This window comes from Condylura cristata, unplaced genomic scaffold (genome assembly GCF_000260355.1).
Source record: "Condylura cristata isolate star-nosed mole 26May11 unplaced genomic scaffold, ConCri1.0 scaffold00010, whole genome shotgun sequence".
Taxonomy (NCBI): domain Eukaryota; kingdom Metazoa; phylum Chordata; class Mammalia; order Eulipotyphla; family Talpidae; genus Condylura; species Condylura cristata.
In genome coordinates this window covers 21,858,117-21,880,537 of record NW_004567111.1, presented here as the reverse complement: position 1 = coordinate 21,880,537, position 22,421 = coordinate 21,858,117, and the positions used below count along the sequence as shown (strand labels likewise).

The 22,421-nt window shown below is 36.0% G+C and overlaps 1 protein-coding gene across 1 annotated transcript; it reads right to left on the bottom strand.

The window, feature by feature from the left end:
* Window positions 1–21: 21 nt before the first annotated feature.
* On the bottom strand, window positions 22–22,266 carry DIS3 (DIS3 exosome endoribonuclease and 3'-5' exoribonuclease). Its single transcript, XM_004680100.2, has 21 exons — window positions 21,907–22,266; window positions 21,181–21,338; window positions 18,680–18,873; window positions 18,191–18,264; window positions 16,604–16,771; window positions 15,524–15,688; window positions 14,467–14,580; window positions 14,225–14,362; window positions 13,599–13,745; window positions 12,828–12,944; window positions 12,487–12,588; window positions 11,244–11,308; window positions 11,074–11,158; window positions 9,249–9,376; window positions 7,617–7,703; window positions 4,966–5,122; window positions 2,469–2,683; window positions 2,191–2,359; window positions 1,916–2,074; window positions 919–1,041; window positions 22–341 (listed from the first exon to the last, which is right to left on the bottom strand). Exons 1-21 carry the CDS (start codon window positions 22,132–22,134, stop codon window positions 258–260), a joined length of 2,877 nt encoding a protein of 958 aa, XP_004680157.1. The 5' UTR covers window positions 22,135–22,266; the 3' UTR covers window positions 22–257.
* Between the last annotated feature and the right edge of the window lie 155 nt (window positions 22,267–22,421).

Here is a 22,421-nt window from a genome sequence, read left to right as displayed (position 1 = left end):
AACTTGTCAGTATTTAAAAATGATATTCAATTGAATTTTTCTGCATAAATAGTTTTGTTCAATCCAGAAATGTAGTCATGATGGGACAGGCACAGTCAACAGTTCAATAAAAATGCAAATTTTTTAAATTATTAAAATGTACTTAAAAGTAACACTAGCACATATTTCTTAGCTATAAAGTGATCTCAAGGTGTTTTTTTTTTTTTAATCTTTTTTAAGAAAACCAATCTTTGAAGGTTGCTTTTTGTTCACTTTTACTATTTTTCAAATTTCTTCTTCTTTCTGTCTGGTTCATTAATGTCCGTGCTTGAAGTATCATTGGGTATGCTTACTCCTGGTATCTAGAGTAATAAGGGGAAAATAAGGTAAGAAAAAGTGCAAACTAAGGAATAAGTCATTTTCTCCTTTTCCCTATTAACATTTTAAAGAGAGAGGAAGAGGATTTTAATAAAGGTTTTCCACACAAAGTATATACATTTACAGTACACAGTAAAGTTCAGAAATAGTAGATGTACTTGCAGAATAGAAGTGAGGCATGACATCTGGGAAGTGTGTTTTCAGCTAAAATATATCCAATCTTTCCTCTCTGTGCTTCAATGACAAGTAATGAGAAGACTCATGCTGGGGCAGAGCAAAGGCTAAGAACCAACACCTTAGGTGAAGTGTAGGTTTCAAAAGAGACAAAAGCAAAAAAGGACTCGGTAGGAAAGAGCTCTGTTTTTGGTATCAAGGTAATTTCACAACTACCGAAATGCCGTGGCCTGGGGAAATCTGAGACGGCAGGACTTGCTATGGAAATATTCGGTAAACATACTACAGGACTTCCTCAAATAAAAAAGTGACAGGGCTCTACCCATCTCTTCCACAAAATACACTATTTACCCCATTGCAGTATGGGTAATGTAAGTTTGGGCTCACCTGTGGTTCCACCAGACACATTCGGATTTTCTGATGCTGAAGATTAGATGAATCTAACATGATTTTCACTTTAACTTTATCAAATATATGGAACACTGTGTCTTCAATTTTAAGTGTTGGTACCTAAACAAAACATTGTGCTATTTTTAACTGCTTCCTTATATTAGAGGCTTTGTTGTAATTCTTACAGTTTATCCTTTGTTAAAATTCAATATTTAATATCTCATTTTCAGTATAATACAAACCACTAATCTCTAGCAGCCTCATACAAATATTGTCTATTTATGTGCATACTTTCTCCTTTTATTAAGGTAATTCCAATATATATATTCATTAATCTCAGAATTCTCACTCTATCCAAACTAAAAAGCATCTGCACAGCAAAAGAAATCTTAAAAAACCGTAAGATATATAACTGAATGGGAGAAAATATTCACACTTCATACATCTGACAAAGAACTTGTATCAATCATAATACAAAACTCATATGACTCAACAAAGAAAATAAATAACTCAATCAAAATGTGGGCAGAGAGCTAAGTAGACATTTCCCAAAAGCAGACATACAGATGGCCAAGAAGCACATGAACAAATGTTCCATTATCTCTTATCAACAGGGAAATGCAAATCAAAACCACTGCGATATCACCTCATTCAGACAAAAGCTGCTGTCAAAAAGACCAGTAACAAGTACTGTTCAGGATGCGGAGAAAAAAGGCGGCCTTTTATATGTTGGTGGGAGCATAGCCCCCAAGAAAAGCAATATGAAGGTTTCTCAAAAGATTAAAATGGGGATCTACCATATGACCCAGCAATTCTACTCCTAGGTATCTCCCCAAAGAACAGATACACTAGTTTGAGGGGACACTTCCTTTTATAAGTATAGTTTGTCACCTATGAAAAAGCAATCTCCCCTCAAAAGAAAATTTTGAAATAGTACACCTCTATAAACAAAAGTGGAAAACGTTATGTCAATTAAGAAAACAAAAAAAATTACCTCATCATCATAAATAAGTCGTGGCTTTGGCTTATCCTTTTCTTCAAAAAATACTGTACCTTCCAAACCATATTTTGGAATTAACACCACAATAGCATTCTTCCTTACAAACAGAATATAGGCTTCTTCACTTACTATTCCTTTGCTTTTGAAAAATAACTGTAAAATAACATACAACCTTATTAGCAAATGCCTTAAAATATTTTGATAGTAACAGCAACAATATTTGGAAACTAGGGGAACAACACCTCTCTCACTGATAAGATGACAGATACCTGAGTATGAAAGGCCACTGATGCACGCTGAGCATACTGAGCCATTTTGTGTCGGAAATTGAGATTTTTACATAAATCTGCAAGCTTGTGTTTGTCTGTTAACTCTGGGTAAGTACAGTCAGCCCCAATAGCCACAGCCAACAACCGATGAACAATGATGTCTGCGTATCTAAGCATATTAAGAAGAAATAAAAAATCACATTACATTAGCATTAAAATGTCTTTAAAATTAGATATTAATGTCTTTACCTCCTTTAATTTCAAAGAAAAAAAATCACCTTCTGATGGGTGAGGTAAAATGTGTGTAGATTGGCGATGCTAAGCCATAATGATGAAAATCATTCTCCATTCCAGAGCAGAAGTACACAGCCTGCATCATACAGCGAGTGGCTAATATTCTTAACAGAGTGTTTAGATACGGAAATGTAGGAGAATTGGCCTGGTCCAATGAGTCAGCCAAAGATTTTGCTGTATCAGTTTTAATTTCCAAATTCTGTGAATAAAGAGGAAAGAAAGAGCACCATATTAAACATTTTAAAATCAGTACTATCATGTCTTCAAAAAGTAATGACATATTAAATAAATACAGTATATGTGACCAGGTAATAAGAGTTCATGCCTTCATCATTCACCAAACATGACTGAAAATAAATTTATAAAAAGGTGGCCCTCCCTGGTAGCGCAACGGGTTAATGCACAGCACTAAGAAGCTAAAGCCACTTTAGCATGAGTTCGATTCCTGCCTGCCCTGGAGGTGACCACATGGCACGGCAGACCTCTCCTGACCCGCCCGCTGCTCTCCTCAGCAGTGTACTTCGTCAGTCTGCCTGTTCTGCTCCCCACTCTGTCTTTGGTGAAGCCTCTCACCGCCCCTGAGCCTCTGGCCTATACCCCAGTTCTGTATGCACAAATAAATAAATCTTTAAAAAAAAAAGTAAGATTTATAAAAAGGAATGTTTTTTTCATGCAACATCAAAGCTGAAAGTTTTCTGAATGAATTCACAGGTACTAAAATACATTTTTTTTAAAGATTTATCTATTTATGCATACAGAACTTGAGTATAGGCCAGAAGTGCAGGGGTGGTGAGAGGATTCATCAGAGACAGAGTAGGGAGCAGAACAGGCAGATGGACAAAGTACACTGCTGAAGGAAGGAGTTGGCGGGTCAGGAGAGGTCTGCCCTGCCATGTGGATCACCTCTGAGGTGGGGATCGAACTCATGCTAAGTGGCTTTAGCTTCTCAGTGCTGTGCTTTAACCCACTGTGCCACTAGGAATGGCCCTAAAATACATTTTGAAGACTTTTCAAAGTAGAAAGTGAAGGTGGTAGCAGCAGCAGCACTACTAGGGCAAATTGAGACTACCACCATCTTCTTAGAATACAATTATACCTACTTTGATGCTTTGATGAATAATAAACTGCATATAAGATGGCAGCCCTAACAGACTATACAATATAAGCCAGATATGATATGTAGTGGGATACACCTAGGTTTGTGTAATTACTCTATGACATTCAGAAAGTGACCTAATTGCTGAAGGATGCATTTCTCAGAATGTATCCCCATCATTAAGTGACATGTGACTATAACATCCTGAGATGCAAAACTACTACTTCCAGCTGTCTTCTGAAAAGGAAAGATGGTGTCTGAACAGCTGACCCAAGAAAAAACAATGTAAGTCATGTCACTCCATCAGTTAGCCACTAATGCCTACATGAAAGTCTACTAACCAGAAGCAAGGAGTACTGTGAGGCTGAAGAACTTGTACCCTTTCTATATGATAGTCTTTTTCCCATGTATACAACAAATAGACTTTTAGAGTTTAACTAAGTTGAAAGAGAAAAAACACTGTGTAATTGGGCAATTCAGAAAAAGCTCACTGAAGTCACACAGGCAAAAGAACACAAATAGAGCAACACCCTGGTGAGTTAAAACACAGCATTGGCCCTCCCTGGTGGCGCAGCGGGTTAAAGCACTGCACTGAGAAACTAAAGCCACTTCCGCATGAGTTCGATCCCCGCTGCCCCGGAGGTAACCACATGGCGTGGCAGACCTCTCCTGACCCGTCCGCTGCTCCCCTCAGCAGTGTACTTCATTGATCAGCCTGTTCTGCTTCCCGCTCTGTCTCTGGTGAATCCTCTCACCCTCTGCATCTCTGGCCTGTACCCCAGTTCTGTATGAATAAATAAATAAATCTTAAAAAAAACAACAACAACAACAACAAAAAACACACAGCATTATGAAGCAATCCATAGCCACTGCAGCACAAGTTCAATCCCAGGCCAACAAGGTAACCCACATGGCACAGCAGACCTCTCCTGTCTCGCCCACTGCTTATCCTTAGCAGTGTATTTCGGTAGATCTGCCTGCTCTGTTTCCACTCTTTCTCTGGTGAATCCTCTCATCCACCCACATCTCTAGCCAGTACCCCAGTTCTTGTATGCAAAAATAAATAAATCTTGAAAAAAAGAGAACATGAGTAAAGGTATACGAAAGAACTCAAAAGGTAAGGATCGTGATAATAGCTTAGCTTGAAAATGGTTTTAATCTACAGTGCTTTTTAAAGACATTCGAGAATTTTATTAAATAAATGCCCTGTATGTGGGAAGAGATGCTACACCTAAGTTAGATGTTTTTTTTTTTTTAACTGAGAGAACTACTGACACATTTTCGCATCGAGGAACAAAAACGCTTTCATGGAGAAGTGAATACATTAAGTGCAATGGTAGGTCATTAAACAAATAAAAATGCTTTCCCAAACTGTAAGACTTTACCTTGGATTTAGCTGCTTTAACCAAAATTTCATAATTTGATGGAGGAGGAGCAGGATGCTTTCGAAGTAAAGCATGTTCAGAAAATTCTTCATGAATTCTTTTTGCAACAGAGATATTAGCAAGTAACATAAATTCTTCCACCATGGAGTTTGTTTCTCTGCCAATAGAAAAATGATTATGTAAGAAAAAACAATCTCAGACTTATATGCCATATTTATTCACAGGTAACCTTTTCTACCAACGAAGATAATGGAAATATTTCCTATGTAAACATTCATGTATATGCAGTTATTTTTAATAACCTGTGCTTTTTTCATTTCTCAGCCCTATGTGAAGAACCTCTTATGCATCTACAATGTGAGTAAATCTCATGCTAGAGCAGCCTTTACAAATTACACTCATGAAAAACTTTCACTAACATTAGTAATATAAATCTGAAACACTGCATTTTTCACTTCCCTTTGACATGTCCAGAGATTTTTATGTAACTCTAAATGTACTAAATAAACTATACATTTTCTAAATTTAACTATAAATTTCAAGTAGCTATAAATTTAATAAATGAAATTTACTAAGAATTAAAAACTAGGTAGTACAAATTTTGGCTATAAAAGTAAAGCTTTTACTAATAAATCACTAAAATGAAGAGATCATATCAATATTTACTACCTGGGGTGTATATTAGGGGACATGCATTTTGCCATATAGGGTAGCCCTATTTGACAGACAAAAAAGGGAGAATATAAATTATTCTCTTGATCAAGGTCAGAGTTTATCCTCACAACAAGATGTGAGTCCACATAATCTGACTTCAAAATTCTTAACCTGGTATTGCTGTTCATTCTATTCAGTTAATTTGTGTTTTCTTTTCACTAAACATTCATTATGAATTTTTCAAACAAGTTTACTCTTTTTTTTTTTTAAATATTTATCCACCTATGCATACAGAACTAGGGTATAGGCCAGAGGCACGAGGGTAGTGAGAGGATTCACCAGAGACAGTGGGGAGCAGAACAGGTAGATTGGCAAAGGAGCAGCGGGTGAGATAGGAGAAGCCTGCTCCACAAGGTGGGTCACCTCCCTGGCCAAAGATCGAAGTCATGCCACAGTGGCTGCTGATAGTTTTGTAGTGTTGCGCTTTAACTCACTGCACCATCAAGGAGGGCTCTAAGTTTACATTTTTAATAACATCTTATTAAAGAAAGACTTCCAATCATCCTCTAGAAGTATGAGGATCATCTCTTAGAATGTGGCTTTTCTTTTTAGTAGGAAGAAATAGATGATGATCTACTTTATAAAACAAGATTCAATATTTTTTTTGAAAAAGCTTCTAGTATCGGGTTCCTCTATTGTACTAACATTATGCTTATTTACAGAAAAGTTTCCCTTAAGGTATCTTTAACTTTAGTAATAAAGCTATAAAGTACACACTGGTGCCTAAAAAACAATCCTGAGCATATTTCTATTTTTATTTGTATTAATTAATTTTTTAAAGGTTTCATTTACTTTGCAAAGAAAAACTGGGGTATAAGCTAGAGTTTGGGTATGACAGGATTCACTAGACACAAAAGTAGGGAGCAGAGCAGGTAGATTTACTGAAATACAAGGCTAAGGGGAGCAGCAGGTGAGATGAGTGGTCTGCTGTGCCATATGTGGGTTAGTTCCCTGGCGGGGGTTTGAACTCAGGCCCTAGTGGTAAGAGCACTGAAATTTAACCCCTAGGCCACCAGACTTTTTAATCAGTAGTCATCAACAGCAAAGTGTCAATGCATGTTTAATTTCAGAATTACCTTATTTAAGATGCATGGAAAAGACTAAGAAGAAACATCTTTGCTTCCTAATTGTTAACCAAACCAATAAACAGTTACAACAAAAGCTAACAAATTCAGTACTCTTCACAACACTCTTATACCTTTATCAATCCTTACAGACAAACTGACAGTACAGAGAGGTTAGTCACTATCCTGAGTTCCTAACAGAAGTGGGATCCAAACCTAGACAACCTGGCTTCAAAGTCCCAGACCCTGAATACTATTCTATCCTACCACAGGATAGATACTCTTATATTAAATAATTCAGAAACCAACCAAAGAAATTTTCTTTTACTTACCGTGACTACTACTAGTCAAATTCTAATACACCACACTTCAAGACAAACCAATTTAAGCTGGTAATTTTCTATTTAATATTAACACCATTTTTACCTAAGAAATACTAAAAAGTGAAATATTTTGATATTTCTTCTTATATGGGTCAAAAAATTTACAGAAATCTTAATACTATTTTCAGTATAAATATGATTTACTAACAAAGTAGATATTACATTTAAAATCAAATTCTGGGCCCTCCCTGGTGGCGCAGCGGGTTAAAGCACAGCACTGAGAATCTAAAGCCGCTTCCGCATGAGTTCGATTCCCGCTTGCCCCGGAGGTGACCACATGGCGTGGCAGACCTCTCCTGACCCGCCCGCTGCTCCTCTCAGCAGTGTACTTCGTCGATCTGCCTGTTCTGCTCCCCACTCTGTCTCTGGTGAATCCTCTCACTCTCCACACAGCTGACCTGTACCCCAGTTTCTGAATGTACAAATAAATAAATCTTAAAAAAAAAAAAAAAAAATTCTAAGCTACGGCCCATCCAAAAAAATTGCATACCTAAGCTCCTTGGTCTGCAGATCTATAGGATCATGAGTTTCGCTGTCCATATGGAATCGAACTTCCGGAGAAGAAAGAGTTAAAGCCCTAAAAAAATCAGAGGTAAATTACTCCAATGAGTCAACATTAGAAATGATTCTGGAATTCTTTTAAAATAGAATATGATTATAGTAGATGCAGACAGTCATTCTGAAAGCTTCACAACCATTTAAGTTTTATTTTCTATTTCTATGGATAACAATATCTAACAAATGGCTAAAATTCATTTAACAAGACAAGATAGTAGTAGTCTTTGTGCTTCTGAGGGTTTGAATCTCTTTAATGCCCAATCTATGAGTTCTTACTGAGCTACATGAATTTGTAATCACTTTAACAAACGAAGAAGATAACTGAAAGTATTTTATTTACTACAGCAAATAATGTATTAAGTGGAGGGATGAGAGGTAAACTAAGTTGCCATGGATGGCTGAGGTACATGTGATGCACGGTTCAAAAGTATCTTCCACATAGATTCAACCAATGGAGAGGAGACTGAAAAACTACTAAAAATATTTACAAATATTGATGCATATTAATGTTTGAGAGCTATGCGGTCAAGTAATATAATCTCAGGCAAGTGTTTTTACATGTATGGTTCACTTACGAATTGGCAAGTGTTCCTTTCAAAGATAAATTTCCTCAAAGCAAGGAAGGTTTAAAGTATCTTAACATATTAATGCTACCTTAACAGGTCAGCACCAAATCAACCTAAAACTAAGAACTTTAACTTTACAAAAGGAAAAATGAAATAAGGCAAGTCAAATGAGTTTCCAAGTCCTTTTCTTCCTCAAATCCTCACACACACTAGAAAAGCTACAGAAGGAATACTAGAGAGGGAATATCAACAAATATACCTTCCTTACCAAGAACTATCTACAACGAGGTTCTACATCTTGATTTAATGTATACTAATCACAGAACACCTATTATGTTTATCCCTGGCATACTATTTATCTTTTAACACAGACATTAAGCCAAAACGTAATATCTCCTATTAAGAAGACAGGAAGATGTCATTTTGTTCTTATTATTTTCTCAATTCTAATACTGAGGACATTCAAAGATATGTTTTACCAGTAAGACTGTGTACTTAAAAACTGAAGACTGTTTTCGACGCTAAAAATAGTTTTTAGGAGGTAACTGAGAAGTTATGCTACAAATGCAAATTTACATGTGTTATTTAAAACCTCCAAACTAAATATGGTTTCAAATTAAGTTTTATTCACTTTGCTTTTAAAATAAACTTTCTAAAAATTATCTTTCAACAGGTGTTCTTCTGATGTTTGACATATTGTAAACCTTCAAACCTTCACATCTTCCTAGAATCTCTTTAAGACATTAATCTAGTCCAAACATACCCAACTTTAGCACAACAAATTACAAGCACAGAATCCTGGGCAAACACTGGTCCAGAACAGTTGCTGACATTACATGGTAGTTAGAAGAAATAGAATGTCTCTGCTTAAAAATCTCTACTGATTCCATTAAGAAATTCATCACTGTCCGTGATTAAACATGTAGAGAGTTCACAAGTTACCTTAATACTAGGATATATGAATTAAGGCCAACTTAATAGATCTTCATAAAACATACCCATTTTCAATTCTTCTCTTTTTCAAAACTTTTGCTAGTTTATTTAGTCCACGGAGACTCGTCGTAATATCATCATTCATGGTTGCTGAGTCAATTCTCATCTGAGCTTCAGCGTATGTAAGGGAAGCCTTAAAAAGGAAATGTATACTAATAATACTCATACAAACTATAAAACCTGGCTTATCTTTTCTTATGTCTACTGCAAAGGTACATGACTTAAAAAACACTAAAATCAGTACCAAAATAAATATTTCTCACCATAATCTTTATGCTCCACATCTACAAATTTTAGTTTATTAACTCCGATTTGTTACATAAAGAAACTTACATTAAAGCAAAATGAGAGTAGTCAGTAGCTGAATTACTTTCATATTTCAGTTGACACAGGAATAGGCAATGCAAAAATAAAATGAGAATGAAAATTGTATTATTCTCTAATAGTGACTGTAAAGTGAAATCCTTTCCAGATGACTATTACTCTCCTACTTACGGGCAAAAAAGTCAGGAATTATACTAGTACAGACCTCATGTTTTGCAGGAATTCCAGCAAATACACAATAGTATTTAAAAGTGGAACAAATCAGGGTAAAAAAAAAAAAAGAAATCTTAACTTCCATTGCTGAATAGGAGGAATATAGGGGAATCAAATAGGGCATATGGGGAAAAAAATAATGACAGAAACACAGCAAACAAAATAAAAACAAATGGACAACTATGAATAGGAGACATTCTGTGGGGGAGGGAGAGGGCTTGGAACAAGGGTGAGGAGGGGGCAAGGGACTAAGGTGATGGTGCACAGGTGAATGGGTGGTGTGAATTCTATGGGGACTACACCTGAGAAAAGAAAGCAAACAATGAAAAAAAAGAACAGTGATGTAAAATATACATAATTAAAAATGAAAAAAAAAATCTGAATTTCCAATTACAATTCAAATATATTAACAGCTGCTTCTAATACTGTAGGTTACCAATTGTTAGCTTAATTTAAAAAAAAAAAAAGTACCAGTACAAGTTAAAATCAGGAATTACATAAAGGAGTTAAGGGATGCAGCCAGGTCAAATTCTTGGGAGAGCCAACTTATCTATTAGGGTCTAAGAGCGCTCCTTCTAAAAATGCTGTTTGTTACATGGTCACAAAATTTTTTTTATATAACCTTATTACACTGGCTAAGTCTGGGAGAATGATAAACTCATCCCTATTTAAAAATACAATCTAGGAAGGTTTAAATTGCACATCACAATGTGTCAGTCTAACTGCTTTCTTTTTCCAAATGCTTAATCAAATTGGAAAGAATGATGTTAAAGAAGAAAAAACACAGATAAATTAAGAAAATGCTCATTAGGCAAAAGGAAATTTGATAAACCTAAAAGGAAGAGCAGGGCAAGAAGAAGAATACAAGAGAAATTTGGGCAGAAAGTAAAAAAGAAAAGAGATTCTGGCTTTATCTCATCTAAACACAGGTCCCAGGCTAGTTATATTGGAATTTGACTATGACTTATAACAGCATTTCTATGAGAAAACATGAGCAAGCAGATGATGTACATGCCAACTTTCAAAATGCCAGTAGGAAAGCATGAAATACCAGGGTTCTTGAAATACAGCAAAAGTTATCCATCCAGTCTTAAGTATGTAGATTGTACAAGTTTGACTACCGGACAATTGCCAAATAAACTCATTTCTAATCAGCAATGAGTAATAAGCAGGTTAAAAAAAAAATACTTTGCTGCAACACTGGGGAAATTTTTTAGGTCTTTTTTACAAAGCAATCCAAAAACTGCCAAAAATATCAGACTTTAAAAATTAAATAGTAACCAAGACACTAACCTTTGAGTTAATGACACTTTTTGTAAACCTGGTTTTTAAGATTTCAGCATTTTGATTCATTTCCCAAATACATGAAAATGCCAACCTGTAGAGGAAAAAAAAAGTATTTGTTAATGGAATCAGTTAAAATAGTTAATATTACATTCTCATAAAAATATGTGCATAAATACCTGTCAACATCACATCTTAAGGAACATAAATTAGAACTTAGCAACTCTGGAACCATGTCAATCCTCTGGAACAGATAAAAAAATAGTTCATTACTTTGCTATGTCCATAAATTCTACATTCATTAGAGATAGAGCAAAAAATTTAATAGAAAAGCAAATATTTTTGACTTTGAATACAACTGAGAAAATGTGAAATAAAAAATCTATTTCTAAAGAAGTATTTACACAGAAGTGTCACAAAAAGGTAATAAAGGAAACTGAATTGCATATAGATGGACCTAAGATTAAATTCTTTACCACTATTTAGCTGTCCTCTGAAAGTCTAAAATCTCACATCTCGCTCTTAAGTTTGTACTAAATAATAAGACACAGTTCTACAAACTCAATGACTGGCTCATTCTCCAATGCTTAATGCAAATTATATGTATTTTAAAAATACTTAAAAGACACTAATTTTTGAGGGGAGGGAAAAGCGACCAAGAAGAACTTAGACACTGAGCTCATAACAGAGTAAGCTTATAGTTTTCTCTCTATGCAATTTTTCTCTGCAAATTTACAGGACCACTTATTAAAAAAAAAAGTGGTAAACTGTGGCAGAAGAGACTCATGACTTTATAAAGAATGAGAGTACATTTAATCACATATAATCTTAAGTGCTGCACAATTTATCAACATCTACTTTTTTAATTGGGTAGTCAGTAACAAAATAACACTGCAATATTTTCACTGATGTAAGACCACTTTATTAAATGTATATCTTTCAGTTATTGATGTACTGTTTCAATCTATCACAGCTCAAAAATACAAACAAACCAATGACTTTTACGAGCTATGCTCAATTCACTTAAGAGTTCCTCATCAAATTTCACTAAATAACCTAAATATTGAGGCTCAATATTTAGAAATCTTCAGAAAATACCTCAGATGATTTTATTATTAAGAGTAACACAGATGGGCCCTCCCTGGTGGCGCAGGGGTTTAAAGCACAGCACTAAGAAGCTGAAACCACTTCCGCGTGAGTTCGATCGCCGCCTGCCCCGGAGGTGACCACATGGCGTGGCAGACCTCTCCTGACCCACCCGCTGCTCCACTCAGCAGTGTACTTCGTCCATCTGCCTGTTCTGCTCCCCACTCTGTCTCTGGTGAAGTCTTTCGCCACCCCTAAGTCTCTGGCCTGTACCCCAGTTCAACACAGATGATGAAAAAGTCGCCGTATGTACCATTTTAAATTTAATACATTTACCTTTTCACAAAGATACACTGTTGTTCCTCTTCTGGCTGACTCTTGATCTAAAGCATTTCCTGGCCTAATAAAATGGCTAACATCAGCAATATGAACACCAACCTTAAAAACATAAATATAAAGATGTCAGTATGTTCAAGTAGGTAAATGTATGTATGGAATAAGAAGAAATTAAGTTAAACTGAAAAAGGAAACAGTCACATTTACCACTTCAACTTTTGATACATGTCCACTAGCCTCTACAGCTATAACTGACTATACTTTGCATCAAAACTTTCAAACAAATTCAGGGTCAAGAACAGAACTGTATCTGGCTAAGAAGAGCATTTCAAAATCAATACCTCCAAATTTCCATTTTTAAGTTTTCTGCAATGTAGCGCATCATCGATATCAGTACACCCTGGTGGGTCCACACTACAAACACACAGATGTCGCAGGTCTTCTCGGTTCTTCATGTCCTAGCAAATGCCAAATTACAAAGACATTTAAAACTACCTTGAGGGGCCTCTCTGGTGGTGCAAGATGTTAAGACACAGCACTGTAAAGCTATCTGCAACCACTGCAGCAGAAGTTCATGAGTTTTGTCCCCAGGTAGGGAGGTGACCCACATGGCAACACAGACCTCTCCTGTTTCTGCTGCAGCAGATCAATCTGCTCTGCTCCCCACTCTGACTCTGGTGAATCCTCTTTCCACCCTACTTGTCCCTACATCTCTGGCCTGTACCCCAGCTCTTGTATGCATAAATAAGTAAATCTTAAAAAACAAAACAAAACAAAACTATTTTGCTAGCACAAAGGAAAGACAACTGTTATGAAATGAAAAATAACTATGGAAAAAACTTTATTTTATGATGATAACCACAATTATGAAACTATGATTTGTAACTATACTATCTTGCCTTTGAATAATTTGACATAAGGTAGTACTTTCTCCAGCAATACTTATTTTTCAGTAGGCAAATGATTTTTTAATAGCTAAAAGGGCAATACCTAACTAACTTTGGGGAAGGAAGGAACTATGGTTTCTACATATTAAAATAACATACAGAAATCAAAGAAAATTAGTTCAGAATAGTAATTTATAAAGTCACGAAGAATTCTTTCCCACTTACCTTCTCAGTAATGCTCCAGGGCATCTGTGGTAGAAAGCTAAGAACAGCTTGTGAAAAGGGCTGATGGGGAACATCATGCTCAAGTAACAAAACTTCTGTTTCGGTTTCTTTATCTCCAACTTCACCTAAATTTTTCACAAAGTGTCCCTAAAATCAAAAGATATATTATTAAACAGGTGTATTTTGTAGCCTTTGTTTGTATTTTACTATCAATTAAAGTCTTAAGCATTTACATATTATGTTCAGTATTCTAAATATTCTCATAAATTTTATAGTGAGCCCTTGATAAATTAAAGTTGAAATTGGTAAGACTATGATGGAGACTTTTTGAGGATCTAGTTCCTTTATCACAAAGCAGCTGTTTTATTCCCAATTACCTTTCAAATACAGTAGCTTCAAAATCTGTAAGAATCTAGTTAGGTCATGAAATTTATTTGAAAATAAAGTAACCAAATGATTTATGTTAGAATTATGATTAATTTTCCAATTGGATATGCTACTTATCAGGTAACTGAAATATTCCTAAATATCTGTATAAGTTATACAAAAACAGATTCTGTTCTCACCTTTTAAAAGAAGTAACTTTATCCCCAAATTTTAATATCTTTGTTATAATTTAAGCTTACATTTGGATATCTTGAATTTCTGGGCCAGCCATCAACTGAAACAATAATTCTCCGTCCTTCCAATGTAGAAGCCTGCCTGGTTTCTATCCGAATTCGAGGGATTCTCTTGTCAGCAGGTGTAAAGAGATGTCTTCTTGACTATAGAAAATTAGAGCAAAAAAAAAAAAAAAATTTATGCACATACACAGAAATCTGGGGATGATGATAGGGGAAAGTTATTACAGGACCAAGCATTTACTCACCTCCTTAATATCAGACTTGGAAAGCATGCCACAATATGGTCTCCAATTCCTTTTTATTATTCCCACAACTCTACCTGTAGGCTTTAGCATTTTTTCATTCACAGCAGCCTTAATCTAAGATTTAAAAAATAAAAATTGTTATTTGTCCTCTAAGTATAATGAAAGAATTTCCTTCAAACTTAGACAATGAATGTGGGTATGGATATTTTCAGACAGTAAATTATGACATAAAACAATAGAATCTTGACATTTCAAAATTCTAGGTAGAGCATGTCACACTAAGTCATGGAAATAGTTCCACAATCATGAAGCACCATAAAAAACAGTAAGTCAAAAGATAAAGAAAAAAAATTAATGTCAGAACTAAATTCTTTAATTTCAATAAGGGCATTTTCTCTCACACACAGTGGTCTGAAAATTTATGCATTAGGTTTTTAGTTCTAGCTTGTACCAATAAGCTATGTAGCATTTATTAAAAAAAAAAAGGGATATATCTTTAGAAGTTCTTCCTTATCCAAAATAAAAACCCAAATATAGTGTTATTTCTTATTAGAAACAGCAGAAGGATCTTACAGTATTTCATTTACAACACTCTCCTGCAGCCTACATGTGGCAAGGAACTGAATATGATTCATGGAAAAAGAACACCTACAAAGTATTTATTTCACCTAAAATAGGGAAATAAATGGATTATATCAGGTCAACGTAAGACCAAAAACTAACTGAAAGCATTCTCGATAATAAACAATGTTATAGAGATGGAATAAAAACATTTCAGAGTTCTTTTCTCATTAAGTCAGACAGATCATGACTTAAATGTCACAGCTTAAATTTCATACTCAAATTAAAAGACTATATTTCAACACACTTATTTAAACAAATAAATTAATTTTAAAAAACTACCTAAATAGAAGGAAAAATCAACTCTGACATTTAAAACTACAGAACTATATTCAATGAATCTGTAAGCAATGACGCTTTATTTTCTGAAAGCTGACATATTAAGTAACTATACAAAGCAACACAGATTAAAAAAAAAATCTGCTTAGTGTCATACAATGCATTCTCTCTCCTCTTCCTTCTCCACATCATCTTCATTTTGACCTTCATCATGTAAAACCACAGAAGATGGTGCCACCCACTGATCCTTGGGGAGAAGCTCCACAGCCACAATATCTTCGTGAATAGCTCGGTTTAAGTTTTTGAGTCCTTGTAAGATTATCTGAGTAAACAAGAAATGGCAGGTGCCCAGGTATTTAAAACTTACAATAGGACTGTTCCCTAACAGTACTTATGTAATTCTGACTGTATTCTGCGTCACTATTTGTCCTCTCTATTTTTTCTTCCTTTAAGTGTCCCTTATTCCACCCTCTTTATTTCTCCATATTAAAAAAAGACCAGAAGGGCCCTCCCTAGTGGCGCAGCAGGTTAAAGCACAGCACTAGGAAGCTAAAGCCACTTCAGCATGAGTTCGAACCCGGCCTGCCCGCCCGGGAGGTGACCACATGGCGTGGCAGATCTCTCCTGGCCCCCCACTGCTCCCCTCAGCAGTGTTTCCTAGATCTGTCTTTGGTGAATCCTCTCACCGCCCCTGCACCTCTGGCTGGTACCCCAGTTCTGTATGCACAAATAAATCTTAAAAAAAAAAAAAAGAAAATACCAAAAAAAAAGAAAAAGAAAATGTAAGTTGTGCTCTTGGTTTCATCATCAGTTCTTGTACTAAGAGACAGTGGGATTTTCTTAATTTTTGTATCTTAAGAGTCTTAACTGGTTAAAAAAGTAAACATACTTCTAAAGGCTGGACAGAATAGTAAATGAAACGGAAGCTGCAAAGCAATAAGAAGAGTATCTGGGAAATATTAAGCACCCCCATAATGACTGCTATTCATTTTAAGATGTGTGAAATCCTGTTGAGGATTGCTATATGTTATGCAAATAGTATTTCCATTTCCCATAACTGGTCATAATATATAAGATAGGCATTTTATATAATTTATAAGCTCCCACATCACTGCCTTCAAAATGAACTGGGAAAATAAAGCAAATTTAAATTCTCATACAACATTTCAAACTCTTATGAAAGAAAAAAATGAACAGAAAGTATTTCAATGTATAAGCAATTTATGAATACACTTGCCTCTTTATTTTCTTCAGTGTCTCCATGAACCCATACCGTAGCTTCTAAGTAATTTTCTCTGCTAGCTCTAAATGTTCCTTGAAGGTATGTACCAGATTTTATGCCTTGTTGTAGCTTACTTAAGGGAAGATGCTCTGAAAATAGTACTTTTCCACTTTCTATTTCATTCTATGAAATAAGCAAACCAAAAGATGCAATTAGTATGTAAGTCTTCTGTATGTTCAATATACAACTAGTGTCAATATCAGGTAATGTTTTACACCGCATCTAAATGATAGTATCTACAACTCTAGTCAACAATGAATGAGAGATTAGATAACAGAGTGAGGGGAAAAGGTGATTCCTATCCTCAGTTTCATTACAGATGTATGTTTTGCCACAGATGTACATCATTAAGAAAACCTCTGCAAGATTCCTACTCCTACCACAGCCCTCCTAAAATGAAGGTACAAGAAAAGGTGTTTTTACTTTGGTTACTAAAATAGCTAGAGATGTAAGATGGAAGTAGCTGATCTACCACAACACCTGGCAGGATTTTTAGTGACCCTAGGTACTTGCCTCCATTAATATCCTTCATTTCTACAATTTCCACCTTCCAAGATTACTTTATATTTTTTTCCTTTTCTGCTTAATGTTTAAGCTTCCCTGTCCTCCTTCCTCAGATGAGGACCTTAATCTCCATACTGAGAATCAGAAGCAATCAACAGAAACCTATTTCATTTTTCTGCCACAGAAACCTATTTCATTTTTCTGTTAGTGTGAGAAGAATTTCATTATTAATATTGCTATTGTTATCTCATTTGAACCTTACAAATGTTATAATGTTATTGCTGCCAGACACACTGTACAACTAAGGGCTCACGAAGGATTATTATTCCCTTTACTCATACTCTCAAGCCTGCCTCTGCAGTGATCTCTTTACTTGTTCCTGTCTTTAATCTTACCCTTTACACAATGTATCACCTCAAATTAATATTAGAGTGCTCTTGCACATAAGTAACATTTTCTGATCATTCTACCCCATTTCTCCAGGTACATTCTCATACACATATAATTCTTTTAGCCTGCCATTATGAGGAGAGCCCAGAATACTACCTACTATCTTCTCTTTAATCCAGGAGATCTTTATAAGACAGTTTTAAAATTACAAACTGGCAGAATAAATTCTAGGTCCTTGTTATCTGGCCTCTTTCCTTCCCATTCCACATATGATGGCCTCCTCTTCAGGATTAACGCCACAGTGTGGTACCTATTCATCCTTTGTCAAACACCTACCCCTATTCACAAACCAGCTCTGGATTCTTTTATTTATTCATCAAACAAATGCAGCTGCCATGAGCTAGGTTCTATTCCAGTCACTGGGAACACACTCATGAACTAGGTTACACTGTTTTAGAAAGACAAATCTTTTAGGAATGGCATTTTGATAAGGACATTACAGCCGCTCTTGTTTATAACCCAACTCCTACTCCAAATCTAGCTTACCCACAAATATTCCAATTTTCAAATTTGGTAACAATAAGCCACCCAGTAGCTATTTTGATACCTTTGCTTTTCAAATGCAAAATAAAACAAATTCAAACATACCCCTTCTTCAGACAAACAAGCAAGACGATCTATGAGCTCAGGGTTAGCAGTTAGGCTCTTTACATATTCTTCACCTGAAAAATAAATTACGCTGTTCTTGATACAGTCAAGTTTTTTGCTGCTTTTTAGAAATGGAAAAACATGGATAATCTTGTTTATGACAATACATCTGTCAAATTGGGGGGTGTGGGGGGGAATCCCGTATCTACTGATGTGCTTGTACCCTTAAGAGTGTGAGTTGGGCATGTCTATGAATTTTTATTGCTAAACCAATTCCACATGATGGTGGCAAAATTATGAGCCACTGGGTACCAAAACTTACTTAGGCTAGAAATGCAGAGAAATTAGAAAATACAAAAGTATCACATAAATTATGTAAGATTATGAAAATATTAAAAGCTCAAATGAAAATCTGATCATTAACTTGGTAAATGTTTACATGCATTTGCAAACATGAATTAACAACTACTAGCTACCAAGCGGGCTTACAAGTAAAAGCTGGTATTCCTTCTTCTATGGCTTTCTCTTTGTTTTTCCTGTCATTTGTTATGAAGATAACTTGCAGCTGATTCTCGGCTGATATTTTCTTCAGATGTTCATTGTACCACTTTGCTGCTACTCGAATTGCTCTATCATTCCTGTCGTTAGAATTTTCACCCTGTTCTTGTTCTACATAAGTTTCTCTAAATGTAAAGGAAGAGGGAAAAAATTGAAATTACCAGAAACAAAGATATGAAAAAAGTCTTAGGACATAAATATTAGTCTTTAACTGAAAAATGTAATGGTATTTTTTTCTCACATCAATGTATTCAAATTTATACCTTACCTTACTATTAAGCTTTTAAGGCAATTACTTGAAAAAGAGAAAACTGTTATTAGTGGAATAACAAAAATGCTATAACAATTTTATTTCACAAACAGAAGTACTCAAAATCTGAATTTAAACTTTAGGTATTAAATTATCTAAAATACTCTGCCGAAAAAACTATCACAAAACTTGACAGATCTGACAATGAAATTTCATTTGTGTTGTGAAGTTACAGTAATTCCTAAAAACTACATATAGTATGACTAAGTGATTTATGATTGTGTGAGTCTTCAATCACTAAATACAAAAAACACAGAAATTATTCTTGGTAAAATTCAATAAATGGTAGAGGCTATTTTGATTCAGAAAGACCATAAGTGTGTGTATGTGTATGTGTGTGTACATATATATATATAGAGAGAGAGAGAAAGAGGAAGAGAACATTGCTCCTAAGTCCTTCTGCTTTGAAGTCTCAAATATGTCAGAATACTTACTTCCTTTAATCAATTCTTCAAAGTCAAATTTAAATATAACAAAATTCAGTTCAGTAACTTCAAATGCTTAGAATTTTAAATTTACTTTTTTTTTTTAAAGATCCATTTATTTGTGCATACAGAACTGGGGTACAGGCCAGAAGCTCAGGGGTGGTGAGAGGTTTCACCAGAGACTGAGCGGGGGAGCAGAACAGGCAGATCGAGGAAGTACACTGCTGAGGGAAGCAGCCGGTGGGTCAGGAGAGGTCTGCCACACCATGTGGTCACCTCCGGGGCAGGCGGGGATCGAACTCATGCTGAAGTGGCTTTAGCTTTTCAGTGCTGTGTTTTAACCTGCTGCGCCACCAGGGAGGGCCTAGATTTACTTTTAACAATAGCTTTTAGAATTATATTTTCATGTTTCACCATTAAATGCACCTGTTAATGCTTTTAAGCTTATCAAAATGTTATGAATTCTTGCACTGATTTTAGCTTAAGCAACAGAATCTTAGATGCGATTTGCCCAATAGTTTGAACATTCTTCTCTACAGCCCCAGTACTGCTAAGCTCTTTCATTACATTTACACTGAAAAATCTGCTAACCTCTGATTAGAAACTTGATGATCATGCTCCACAAAAATTTCTTCTTTCTGCACTGAAAAACAAGCTTCTGGATTTCAAAGTGGAGCTTGAAACAGGAAGTCTACAAATGCCTTGCTAATGTTCCTTATAAAAAACACTTAAGTTTGGCATATGAGAATAATGAAATTAAATATTTTTCTAATTTGTATGTGCCAATGAAAGTTTTCATTACCAGCATTCTAATGTCTAACCCAATAGTTCTAACAATGGGGTAATTTCGTTTCAGGGTACATTTAACAATGCCTGGAGACTTCTGGGTTGTTGTAGTTCAGTGAAGTGGGGTAAAGTTGGCCACTGACACCTAGTGGCTAGAGGCCAGGGATGCTGTTATAATGTGCAAGAGATTCCCCCAATAAATATAATGAAAAATCAAAATAAAACAAAAACAAAATTTTAGACTTTAAGAACAAAATAGTAGTCACCAAAAGCAAGATGGGTAAACTAAGTAAAGGGGGTCAAGTGTATTATGGATATAAACTAAACTATGGTGGTAAACATAACGCAATGTACACCTAAAAGCTGTATTATAAACCAATTACTTTATTACTTCACTAATAAAAAAACTTCAAGAATTACCAGAAAATTATTGCTTTGATGGTGAATATGGTGTGGTAACTTATGTTAGTGAAAGTGTAAATCCACACTCCTAAAACAAATATACAATGCTGTAAATTAACATTATTTCAACAAATATAATAAAAAAAAATAATTATGCAGTCCAATACGTCAAGGTTGAGAAACCCTGCTCTAGTAAAAGTATAGCGGGGCTCATCATAGGTTATTTCTGTATGAACAGCAACGTCATATTTTCTAACACCATACATTATGTTCAAAGGTATTAAACCTAAAACATAACAAATTCTACTCCTTAACCTTATCTCCTCTCATGTGATCAGTCATGTAGTACTAGTTTAACTTTTAAAAGCTCACTAGGAATAAATCTGCTTTATAATTTTAAACCTTTCCTTCACAAACGTTTACATTTTAGCCTATGTTGGTTATTCATATAACACAATATTCAAATACTACGTTTATGTTTTTCTGGCAATGAACAAAATTTCCCCCACCTATGGTGCTCATTAGTGAACGTATAGAAATGTTTCTCCTGGTTACTAGTCACATCTCGGATCCGTTTATAAACTGGAGCACTCCGATTTCTCACTTCTTGGAGAACTGTCTGTAGCACAATTACATTCCTGATGACTGGATCTTCAAGTACATCAATCTTTTAAGAAAAAAACGAAAAAGTTAATTTTCACTCTGCTCACTTGTTACTGTCACATAAATTCTGTCAGTTTAAAATCACTAAATATACATTAAGCCAAGAAGGTAGGTTGCTATAGAAAAATCCTTTGTGCCAATCTGAGAGGCGCACATGTAAACAGACTCATTAACAAAAGTTGGTAGAATTAAGTTCGTTAATAAAAGAAATAGCTGGCCCACAGAGCTATTGTTTGCAGGCACTTACAAGCTGCCTAGGGGTCGCAAGCTGGAGGCCACAGTAGCCCAGGTCCCCGGCCTCCAGACATTTACAATCTAAAGCAAGAAGAGACACCAGGAGTTAGAAAATTGACGTGTCTAGAATTCCCATGAGTGAAAAACGTAACGACTACAAAGCACAAGGAAAATCACCTTGGCCTGGGGGACGTGAGGCAGGACACCAGGCATGACATCTCCTTTAGGACGAGATGTTGCACAAGATGAGCCCCCAAGGGCCTCAGTTTCCCTATCTATCGCATCCCCTTCTCCAGGAGGGGATGCGCTGCCTGAGGTTCACCTACGCGCCGACACACCTGGTGCAGCAGCACGTTGGTATCAGGAAGCAAGTAGTGGGGCCGCGGGCAGAGGCTGCTCGCTGGATCCAGGGGTTCTGGTTCGAGGGCAGGTCCCCCTTGCGCCCCGCCGCACGCCGCGCACCCGGGCGCCCCACAGCCGATGTCGTCCCGCAAGTAGTGCTCACGCACGATCTTCATCACGCCGCCCGCCCGCGTCTTTTTCAAGAAAGTCTTGGACTTGAGCATCTTGCCTTGCGGCGTGGAAACTCAACTCCGACAGCGTTCTTCCGGAAGGAGGTGTAAAACTGGGATCAGGGAACAACTACACCCCACTCAGAAGTTTGCCCCTTCTCGCTCCCGGACGTCAGTAAATACCTCTCGCGGGAAAATGCCGGGACTAACGTTGGTTTGCTTTTTGTGAACTGCGAAGATTGGGCGACCGCCCGGTGAGTGGGCGGGCCCAAAGCCATTTCCTCTCCATGCAGCGCGGAAGCCTTTCCTGGACTACAGCTCCCAGCAAGCCTTGCTTCCGG